Source organism: Micropterus dolomieu, linkage group LG21 (genome assembly GCF_021292245.1).
Source record: "Micropterus dolomieu isolate WLL.071019.BEF.003 ecotype Adirondacks linkage group LG21, ASM2129224v1, whole genome shotgun sequence".
In the NCBI taxonomy this organism is placed as follows: Eukaryota; Metazoa; Chordata; class Actinopteri; order Centrarchiformes; family Centrarchidae; genus Micropterus; species Micropterus dolomieu.
The window spans coordinates 14,908,692-14,920,384 of NC_060170.1; the positions used below are offsets into that span (position 1 = coordinate 14,908,692).

At 40.9% G+C, this 11,693-nt stretch overlaps 2 protein-coding genes across 4 annotated transcripts in view; both read right to left on the bottom strand.

Annotated features, from left to right (window-relative positions):
* The window catches only part of kiss1rb (KISS1 receptor b), an 11,763-nt gene extending 7,505 nt beyond the window's left edge, over nucleotides 1-4,258 (bottom strand). For both annotated transcript variants that reach the window (XM_046035351.1, XM_046035352.1), the window contains exons 1-3: nucleotides 4,029-4,258; nucleotides 1,869-2,000; nucleotides 1,358-1,577 (exon numbers count right to left, since the gene is read on the bottom strand). In XM_046035351.1, coding sequence (XP_045891307.1) covers nucleotides 1,358-1,577 — 220 coding nt within the window. In that variant the 5' untranslated portion in view covers nucleotides 1,869-2,000; nucleotides 4,029-4,258. The remainder of the gene's footprint in view (nucleotides 1-1,357; nucleotides 1,578-1,868; nucleotides 2,001-4,028) is intronic.
* Nucleotides 4,259-5,736: 1,478 nt separating this feature from the next.
* Nucleotides 5,737-10,173, bottom strand: isca1 (iron-sulfur cluster assembly 1). Of its 2 annotated transcripts, none has more exons than XM_046035353.1 (4): nucleotides 10,040-10,173; nucleotides 7,521-7,574; nucleotides 6,965-7,070; nucleotides 5,737-6,729 (listed from the first exon to the last, which is right to left on the bottom strand). In XM_046035353.1, the coding sequence occupies exons 1-4, from the start codon at nucleotides 10,118-10,120 to the stop codon at nucleotides 6,581-6,583; spliced, it is 390 nt and encodes a 129-aa protein (XP_045891309.1). In that variant the 5' UTR covers nucleotides 10,121-10,173; the 3' UTR covers nucleotides 5,737-6,580. The 2 variants fall into 2 exon arrangements, with proteins under 2 accessions (XP_045891309.1, XP_045891310.1); XM_046035354.1 differs by lacking the exon at nucleotides 10,040-10,173 and adding an exon at nucleotides 9,686-9,724.
* Between the last annotated feature and the right edge of the window lie 1,520 nt (nucleotides 10,174-11,693).

An 11,693-nucleotide genomic window follows, 5' to 3' on the forward strand; every position in this document is an offset into this window, starting at 1 on the left:
CTCAGCCTCTTTGTCCCACTGTAACCAGTCCACTCAGCCTCTCTGTCCCACTGGAACCAGTCAACTCAGCCTCTCTGTCCCACTGTAACCAGTCAACTAAGCCTCTTTGTCCCATTGTAACCAGTCCACTCAGCCTCTCTGTCCCACTGGAACCAGTCAACTAAGCCTCTTTGTCCCACTGTAACCAGTCCACTCAGCCTCTCTGTCCCACTGGAACCAGTCAACTCAGCCTCTTTGTCCCACTGTAACCAGTCAACTCAGCCTCTCTGTCCCACTGTAACCAGTCAACTCAGCCTCCCTGTCCCACTGTAACCAGTCAACTAAGCCTCTTTGTCCCACTGTAACCAGTCAACTCAGCCTCTCTGTCCCACTGTAACCAGTCAACTCAGCCTCTTTGTCCCACTGTAACCAGTCCACTCAGCCTCCCTGTCCCACTGTAACCAGTCAACTAAGCCTCTTTGTCCCACTGGAACCAGTCAACTCAGCCTCCCTGTCCCACTGTAACCAGTCAACTCAGCCTCTTTGTCCCACTGTAACCAGTCCACTCAGCCTCTCTGTCCCACTGTAACCAGTCAACTCAGCCTCTTTGTCCCACTGTAACCAGTCCACTCAGCCTCTCTGTCCCACTGTAACCAGTCAACTCAGCCTCTTTGTCCCACTGTAACCAGTCAACTCAGCCTCTTTGTCCCACTGTAACCAGTCAACTAAGCCTCTTTGTCCCACTGTAACCAGTCAACTCAGCCTCTCTGTCCCACTGTAACCAGTCAACTCAGCCTCTTTGTCCCACTGTAACCAGTCCACTCAGCCTCTCTGTCCCACTGTAACCAGTCAACTAAGCCTCTTTGTCCCACTGTAACCAGTCTACTCAGCCTCTTTGTCCCATTGTAACCAGTCCACTCAGCCTCTCTGTCCCACTGGAACCAGTCAACTCAGCCTCTCTGTCCCACTGTAACCAGTCAACTCAGCCTCTCTGTCCCACTGTAACCAGTCAACTCAGCCTCTCTGCCCCACTGTAACCAGTCAACTCAGCCTCTTTGTCCCACTGTAACCAGTCCACTCAGCCTCCCTGTCCCACTGTAACCAGTCAACTAAGCCTCTTTGTCCCACTGTAACCAGTCAACTCTGCCTCTTTGTCCCACTGTCCCACAGAAAGAGTGCCCTCATCTATGTTCTCTCTTTTTACTTTGCAAAGTCACAATTTTCTTAGGAATTTCCTTTTTTTAGCCCTGTAACCTTCTGTGTGGGGCATGCCACTTCCTATATTATCAAGCTACTGCAGTTTCAAAAACACATTTCTTTCACTGAACGTACTGATACTACATATATTTTTTAAAAGAATATGTCTTATTAATGTTACCTATGTAAATGTTGGTGACGGTCTTCATCTGCTGGTGCTTGGTGACCACATGGATGACCAGCGAGTTCCCAACCAGGCCAACCAGCATGATGAGGCTGAAGAAAGTGGGGACCAGCCAGGCGTCGACCAACACGGGTGGCCCTTGGCCCTCCAGAGCTGCGGACTTGTTGCACACAGACCCACAATCTGGGCCGTGACTGGCTGCTGTTTCCACCATCATCTTCGTAAATAAAAGACAGGAATATTTCTATGTTACATGCAACACTGTTACATGAATCTCCTCTTATGTTACTGCGGTGTCTGTCTCAGATCAAGACAGTATCGGTTTCTCTACACCATACAGACGAAACACAAAAAATTACAATATCAAAGTAAAGAAAAAAGTGGTACATTTAAACTTATCATCTTTATTTAAGTTATTTAAATGAATACTTCCTACTTTGGATTTATTAAAGGCAAAGGCAAATTAAATATAAATATAGTTTTTTCCTTTATAAAAAGCTTTTCTTACCTGTGTTGTGCCTGTTTGAATCAGTGTTCCCCTCTCTGCTCTGTAAGGTTTTTGTCTCGTGTCGGTCAGTGATGGGCTGCTGTTTTGTTCTTTGCAGGTCTGAGATGAAAGCACTGTTATAGACCACCATGACTGGTGAAGGTGGGGGTTGGAGGAGACATGAGTCATGTTGCTTGTGAACGTTTATGTGAATACAAGACAGACTGATGTGATAGGAGCTTTAAAACTAAATCTGCATCTTCACCTATAATTACCCAGGACTGAGTGCCCTGTAAAGTGACTGCAGCTGGAATCAATAAAATCAGTTCGATTCAATTCATCACGTTAACATCCAGAAGTTGTGGTCAATGCAAGCTTCAACTGAAACTGCAGCTAAACCTGAGTACAGCTGAGCCAAGTGTGGAAAAGTAGAATCTGAAATTTAACCAAATATCTTCAAATTTCTATCAGTCTGGGACGTAACCTGCAAACCAAAATTGAAATGAATGACTCATGGAGGCAGCTGGGGGTCGTGGTGACAGTACAGCCTGATCTCCCCCCCCACACACACACACTTCAAGCAAAACAAATACCTTTTAAAGCTGTCATTACATCCATCATGGCCTTGGCTGCAAAGTGGCAAACCTTGCCAACTGCACAGCGTGACAGAGTAAATAAAGTGTTTAAGTGTTAAAGTGACTTTGCTGTTTTTGCAGTTGTTGTTTTGTTTTTTTTTGCTTTTTTTTTAACATATTCTCCTGGACATCAAATATCTAAAAATCATTTGATATTATTTGGCTTGAGATTAAATCAAATGAATGAAAACTAGTATTTCAGAGGAATTATGCTCATGTGTGCAACAAACAAATATGATTTGAGCTTGTCGTCACAAATAAGGCATCTTTAAGATGTGTTCAGGGCTACTGAACAAAAACAGGATTTTGAAGTGTCACTGGATGTTTCATATTTTTAGATTTACTTTACTAAATGCATTACTGTGGAAGAGAGTGCACATAGAGCATATTCAGACAGTGTTTGCTGAATGTGGAACACACGACTCCTTAAATAAACCTTGTGTCTAACGAGTACTGCAACAATGGTCCGTGTTGCACAAACAAATGGTATGTAATTTTTTTACTTTTTTTTAAACAGGCAAACTGTTTACTGGTTTCAGGCGGATTTTATCTTTTCTGTCTTTGACTTTCTTTAACTGGTTGGTAAAGAAGTGGATTCTGCTAAGATGTGGCGAGTAGTTTTCCAAGCCTTCTGAGAGTTACTCTGGATTCTAGCGCCTACAAACAGCTCCTTCTGGAGGTCGTCAAGTCCTTAAAAATACATTCATTCGTTGGCTCTGAATCGGGATCAAGCATAACAACAATTAGTGAAGGATCGACTATTGATCTACTGATTGGTCTCTTTATGCACCTAAACCATGTTACTCTACTGATGCCTTTTTCCCAGTAAGAACACAAGGCATTCACGCAAATGAAATTATTACATGATCACAAGAAAATGCTCTGTTATAATATTATTACGGTTACATCACCATTTCACGTCTCATTCATTTATAATTTTTTATCATGACCTTAAGAAAAATCATCAATTAATTGAGAACTTTTCATGAAACAGCTCTCCTGCAGTGAGTGTGTCTCTTCAGCAAGACCAAATTGTCAAATAGGGCTGAAACTTGTGGCAAGCCATAGAAGCAGTGGAAGTCATTACCTCTATGTTTTGCTTTCTTGTAAAAATGCCATGATTTATATTTGTGCCAAAAACGTATATGGTTTATCAGTTGTAACAAATTGTTTTATTAATGTTAAAACATAATTTATTAATGCTTTATATATCTGTAACTAACCATTAATATGGAGGAGAGAAAGTGTTTATTTACTTTCCTTGACATTACGTCTTTATGTGAGGATGTACACTTGCTAAAGAGATTTTTCACAACCTGGCAACGCAAATATCATCCTAATCAATGATTAACTACTGATCTATAAAGTATTACAAAAATAGACATTAATAAAGCAGTTAGTTACAACTTGTAAACCTTATGAAGCCCTATAACTGCTTTTCATTAGGGATAGGTAGTACAATATCTCAAATAATGACTTTGTTACTGCATGTATCAAATTTTCATTACAAGTCACATTATCTTGAGAAAACAAAATGTAAAACCACCTTGGCCTCTCCGGCCTAGTTGTGTGGAAGGAGTTCTATAAAGGATCTATGTATCTGTGAATCTGAGAATGTAACGACTAATTGCTTATTGACCAGTTTGGGGCATCTGTTTAGGCAGCGGTTCAAAGGACTGCTGTTTGGTCCAGCGCTGCACACCCAGAATGTGTGGATGCATCTCGTGCTTTATGAGTCGTTCTGCAATAGAGGAGACAGGGTCAGAGGGCAGCATCTTAGACTTGTCCACTAGGTGTGCAATAATGGCAGGATTTGGGAATGCTAAGCTGGGTTGCAGTTGTCCCTCCTGAGATGAGGCCACCGCAGGAACAGGTACTGAGGTGTTTAAGCTTTCACTCAGGTGATCCCGCCTCTTAAACTGACACTTGGACAACCGGTTGATGTTTTCAGGGAGGACAGCACTGGATCTAAAGGTCATATGGGTGTTCAAAGTGCCTGTCCCTGTGTTCTTTAAGATGGAGAGGGTGGTGCTGATGTTTCGGGGGTCAGTATGTGTCTTGTCACATGGTGGTGATTTCCTCTCAGCCAAAGCCTTTAGTAACTCTGAAATCTGAGACAGGGAGCAGAGGGAGAGTTTTTCAGTGATATAATGATATGAATCCAGTTTAAGTAGGTGGGGGTTTTTGAACACTTGGCCTTATTTTCTTACTAAACACGCTGTACTTTGCACAAACACAATAAAATCAAAAGGAAGTACAGCAAGAAAATGAAAACATTATGTCACTGCTTATTCAGGAGGAATTAACTTGCAGTTACTTGAGTTATCAGGTTGAAGAGCACCCACTTTGTTTGAAACAGTATCTTTCACAACAATACATTTAAAGCTGTGCTAAGCAACATTTTTATTTTTGCAATGAGAAAGTGGGTGATGGCAGTGACAAACCCACAATCAGCTGACTCCCAGCTCAACAAAGCCTTTTAGCATCTTTTAGCTCATTGTTTTCCAGGAAGCAACATTACTGTTTTGATTCATTCTGTTATCAGGATCTTTTCTGGATGCCGCAAGCAGCTACTTTTCACTAAAAAGGTTCTGATAACCACCCAGCACCAAACCGTCATACAGACAAAGTTACCCAACATAGCGGAGCTTTTAGCTGCTGGAGAGTGGTGAGTGGACTACTACTAAATAAAGTGAAAAAGTAAAACTGGAATGTCTGTACATCCCTCCCCCCCCCCCCCCCCCCCCCCCCCCCCCCTTGTGATTTCATTCATCTTTTACAAACCTACAGCATTCAAAAGCAACCAGTTATTTCAGAGTTAACATCTTGTTGTAAATCTAATTTTTCACTACCTTAAGTCCACAAGACTCTCTGCTGTCTGTCTCTCCATCCTTGTTTTGATTGTCCATGACCCCAAATGACCTTTACAAAAGCAAGCCAAGTGCCCACTTGTTAGTTCAGTAATGTTAAAAAACTAAAATACAGATGATTAAAATAAATCTTTTAATACAGCAGTACCTCCTGCCTGAAAGAAGTGACGACAGTTCATCAGCTGGCTGCAGAAACAGATGTACAGTGTAATGAAACAGTGACACAAAATCCATCTGGTTCTGACAACCGAATGATCACCAATCACAACAGAGAAGAAGATTCTAATAACAACTGACCCATCTCCATAACAACCGGTCTAAGTTTGTCATCCAGGCACAAGAAACTGCCAACACATTAAACAGTGGCCACACGATTTCATAATACAGGATTTAGCTATTTTTTATTATTTCATCTGTACACAGACATATTGCACAGGTTACACATCTTAAGAGCATAAAGTCTTGCTTGATCAAAGTTCTGGCTTTGATCAAGCAAAATATAATCCAACATAAACCTCATGTATTCTTCTGTGAGGGATACATGTTTGGTGTGTTGTTTTGTTGTGCGTTTGTTGTTCAAGGGTGATTTACATTCTTTATATGTACACAGAGATAAATATATACTTTACAAACTAATAAAGCAGTTTCAAGACACTAAAACGCTTCCCCTTTTGCATTCTGCTGGTACATCACTGAATGATAGGTGGTACACCGTCATTCTCTTAGCTTTACCAACTTAAACCTGATCACCTCTCAGCTTCAGTGAGCACGTTGTTGGTCATGTTGTACCATATCCTCCTGCGTAAAGGTCGTGATGAAATCTGAAGATAATGTGCGTGTGTGTGCGAGACGGCAGCGAGTCTCTAAATTAAAAAACACCCTGCTTCTGAGGTCCTTCTGAGGTTCTAAGAATGAAAAAAAAACAAACAAAAAAAGCAGTTGTCAACATCAGGAGGTATCTGGGCCTAAAATCAATTTGCTGAGACGGTTTTGACTACACTGATTGTATTAAAACCTTTCTCTAAGCATGAACATGCATAACTGGGTTTCACGAATGTGTGTGTACGAGTGGTCTGCAGGAAGAGCATTTGTAGAAACGCAGGCACGTCCACATCTCAGAGATTTCCTCATGTCCGTCTTCCTCGTTAGCATTCAGTCTCTCAGTCTTTATGGGTGGGACAGGGGTTTGGAGCGGGGAGGGTGCGGGAGGGCCGAGGCTCCATGGTCCTCAGATATTGAAGCTTTCGCCACAGCCGCATGTGCCCTTGATGTTGGGATTGTTGAAGACAAATTCACTGGACAGTTTTGACTCCACAAAGTCCATCTCAGTTCCCAGAAGGGTCAGCTGAGCCTTCTTCTCTATGAACACCCTCACACCTGCAAGCGAGTCACAGTAAAGCCGTTACTACTCCCAAGTTCAAACCTTGGCTTTAATACTCGGCCAGACTGACGTGGCTTTGTTTATACGTTGAACACTACAAATACATATTTTTTATTAAAGCCACTACACGTAGAATTTTAACAATTCCAACTTATGCACCCCCTTGTGGTAGTGTCAAAGATTTTTACTGTGGCAGACAGCAATGCTGTGAATCATTAACCCATAGCTTACCATCCTGCAGCACTTCCTCATCAGACTTGTCTTTCTCCTTGGTGTAGTCCAGTGTGTAAGTCAGCCCATTACAGCCACGTGTTCTCACTCCGACCTTCAAACCGATCTACAAAGAGCCAGACGTAGATTTACCTCTGAGCTACAATCTAATATTCAATTTCTTAAAAAAAGAGAACAAACATATTTTTAAATGTTGCGGAATAACAGATGTTTGCTGATGTTTTGTAGTCTCCCGCCACTAGACATTACTAAACATTGTCCTTACAGCGCCTTTAAATTTCACTTCAAGAAATCTTTTACCCAAAAGCCGGCGAAGGAAAAGAAATGATTGTGTGGCCTTATTATTTCCCCTTACATATTCGGTAAAGATAAAATGTCCTAAGATATTAATAAAAGTTTACTTTTTAACCACCTGAAGCATAGGAGGATGAATGCTTTTGATGAGAACAACAATTAAATGAAAACCAAAGACAGCTCCCTGCTGCCATTACAAAAGAATAGTACTCTTCTGCTTTATTATACGTTTCTGTGAATGTCCACAGTATGAATTACTCACATATTCCGGCTTGTTCTGCAACAATAACCTGATCTTGCTCACAGCCGATGGAGTCTAAAGAAAAGAAAGCACATGGTAGAAGGTTACAACTCACAGCTACTATATACTTACATGGCAGCAGTATATTTTCACAAAACTGTGACCATGCTGAACATACGGAGCAGAAGAATTACAATAAAGAAGCAGACTATGGTGCAGGTTCAAGTTTCTATGGCTGTTAATGATGCTTTCTGTCCACTTTAAAGACACAAACTTGTCTGAAATGAGCAGGTATACAGTATAATGAAATAACCTGCATCCCGTACCCTCCTGCTGTAATTGAGTGCAAAAAAGGACGGATCCCAGTGTTTGGGCTCTCACGTGGAGGCATTTGGGAGACTGAGGTGAACTACATTAGCCACATGGTGCTAATCCCTTAAAGCCGCTGTGTTGATCTCTGTGAGCAACTGTGCTGCTGAAGCCAAAATATGCAATACATTCCAACTGTGTCACAGCCTGGAGTGGTTTCATAACTATGCTGTCAACCACGTGGAATGATAAAGTCAAAAACTTGTTACATCCATGTAGCCATACAGTATTGCCCCGGAAAACATCGTGATACTGTCCTATATCAATTTATTCCCTCACCCCACTCTGATTTAGCACTGGATTTAAATTGTTGTTTCTTTAAATCATTTTTTTAGGAACAAACATGAAGATACACATGCAGATAAAGGACCACAATAACACATGCTGAAAAAGACAAAAATAATAACAAATCTTTATCCCCCCCCCACCCCCCACACACACACTTTGAATCTTAATCCATAAGGGGTATAATGGTTAAGCGCACATGCTACTTTTGCTAACTCTCCCACTTAAACAAATTTTTATATTAAAAGGTGTCAAGTTATTTATTAAAGAAAATATGTACAGCAGAACCCTTTAATGGCACGTCATCTGCATTTGCCTCAGCATTGAGAGACGTCGGTTACTTCAGCACACGACCTTTATCAGCTCAGACCACCATGCGCACACATTATCTTACAACAGCACTGTCAGCGGGCGTTCGTCATGCTGCTATTCAATATCAACACATTTTTCTCCCGCCCATAACAATGACGCTGCACTGACAGCTTGCTAGTCAATTCATTTACATCATATGTAGTTTTTCCCATAGACTACAGATCCTTTTCTAGTATGTTTGCCTCTATTACACAGCAAAGAGTAAAAAGTGACAGTGAATTTGGGGAAATACTGAAGAGAACATGCGACAGATAGAGAGGAGTGATAAATTAAAGGAAAAAACAAAATTAAGTATTTCAGTAAGGTGTCTAGCTACCACAAGCCTCTATAATCACCCACCTGGGATCTACTGGGTTGAGATGTGGTAACTGAAGTGTATTACCTCATCAACACACACATTAACACGATGTGTTAAACTGTGTTTAACTGTGAAGGCCACAGAACATGATTCACATCATTTACATACTCATCCAATCATTTAGTGAGCCCTCGTGCCCCGTAGCATCTCCATTCATAATGTTTCTCCACTTATTTATTCAAAATGTTCCTTTCACTTGTTTCACTTTAAATTGTGGTATCTTTCATGCACACTGATTCTAGCCTGGTATTTGATTAACCCCATTTATAATTAACTGTTGTTAGAGTCTACTTAGTGTTAGAATTAAAAAAGTAACTCATATTACATTATATTACAAACTCAATAATACTAATACCAGCTAGTTTCATACAGGTCTATTGCAACAATATTTTTTTTGTGTTGTGAATAAAAATGGGCAATCCATTAATTTCAGGTATAAAGGTCAGTTTACTACTCAGGAGGACTGAAACTCTGCTTGTGAAAAAAGTATATTGTCTAATGGCTGGACATGGGAGCAAAGTGTGGACTTTAAAAGGAAAATATGTTCGTGTTATTGGTTGCATTATGGAAAATGATGCACAACATTTTTGCGTTAGGGACTGAAAGCCAGGATATTTCGACATCGCCTGCGTCGATTTTGACGCAGATTACTGATTCCAAAAGAGCAATAACTTCAAGTTGTATGGCTTTACACGATTTTCTGTATCGTGTCTGATTGCTAAATGTACAGCAAACGGCCGCTATTAAGGAACATAACAGTCCGTGGCTCACTACCAAGCAACATCTTAGCTTAGCACCTTACCTTGCCTGGGAGTAACCTTAGCATCTAGATTAAGTTAGTTAAAGGACAATTACGATTTTACGACCAAACGTCAGTCTTATATAACCGCCCTACTGTGTAAATCTGCTATAGAAGATCATCAACACGGTAAAATTTATGTTACAGGGAAGTTACGTAAAAGGAGATACCGAGTTGTACCAACGTCTCTGGTTGTACCGTGTATAAGTTAACGTTCAAGTCACAGATGGTTAGCTAGCGCAGCTAACTTTGGATCACGTAACGTAAAGCATCGTTGACGGCACACTCAGAATAAACATATTCTGAACGGACAGATAGGTGATTCACATGCGTTTACAACCACTGTTTATAACTTACCAGTGTCAGTGCAGCTCTTGTAGGCAGTATCTTTCTTTTGCTGACCGCTCGGACGGTCGCTCGCACCATGGAGGCAGACATGTTGCTACAGTTAAAATCACAACATTGAGTTGCGCAAGCGTCTAAAAAAATGACAACCGCCCCAAATAAGCAGCCCGTTCAATGATTGGCTAATACCATGACAAACGGTCGCCATAGCCAATGGACTAACAGAAAATAAAGTCTACGAAGATGCGCATCAGTCTTTGTTGTGTAACCTACTTAGTCCAATTTATGCTTCTCTGGGAATATTTTTATGCCATTCTTCTTGTCTTATTTATAACTTAGAAAAAAAAATTAACTAAAGGCCCACTTACTAGCTTATTCCAGCACTTTCAACCACATCAAACAGCTTTGTGATAATACATCCACGATAAAGTTAGTTTCCGATTCGCAGCTTCCGTTTCGACAGTTTAGAGGAACTTATGATACGACGTTTTTTTGCACCTACTTACTGTTGTGGAAAAAGGACGATAATGTATTTTTACATGTGGACCACGTTGCCTAGAGTGGTCAAATCTAGACTAGATTTTACCAGAGGGACTAAAGTTTCTTTAAAACACAGTTTCAGATTTAAGGGTGACTTTTACGTTTTTCCTCACATGTAGACCACATTGGAACAGGTTCCTATCAAAAGCCACTATGCCTAGAGCTGTCAAACCTGGACAAGTTTGTCCCAGAGAGGCCAAAGCTTTACAAATTTCTTTAAAACACACCATGTTCTGGACCTGGTCCCATGTGGTCCATGTGTAAAAACAACTAGAAAAACATACATTTATATTTTTTACAAATATAATAAGGTTTTACAAATCTGAAGGTGGGTTTTAGACGAAGTTCAGCAATGTAAGTTTAAGTTTTCCTTACGTTTCTTCTTAACTGCAGAATCTGAAGTTTACTTCAGCATCGTGATTGAATCACTGTTTCCAAGATCAATAATGAACTTTCATCCTCTACTGTGATGTTTTGTGTGTGGCTTACAGGTAGTCTTACATAGAGTTTAAACACATCCACTGATGTGGGTGGACTAACTGTACTATTGCTGAATTTTACCAAATTAAACTTTACTGAGTTTTAAAAAAACAAAAAACGTGTGACTACCATAGGCGAGGGCAGTTTATTGTACACTAATAGTAGGCTACAGTTGTTATATTCACCATTGGCTAAAATGTATCAAGCAAAGACAAACCGGGAAAACGTTCAAAGTAGATAACCACCCATCCATAACTTCACCTTTGTCAGTTTTATTGTAGGACCCGACCGCACATCATCAAAGCAGCTTGAGTGTTAGGTGATAGGATAACTGAACTTTTGGCCTCAGGTGAACGCCAACGATGGTCGTTTAGACTTGGCCTCGGCTGTCTCCAACGACCACAACGACTGCAGTTACAACCAGGAGCACTAACGAACTAAGACGATCATCTTGATAACCACAGAAGTTAAATAGCTGAGTTTCCCTACCAGTCAGCCAGAACTAAAGAAGTCTCTTGGGTGAGAGACGAAACGTCTTTAAATCTCTTTAACCAAGTCCAGTGACCCTTGATTTTAAACTCACCTTGGATGACCGATAACCTACACCTACCCCCCCCCCCCCCCCCCCCCCCCCCCCCCCCCCCGC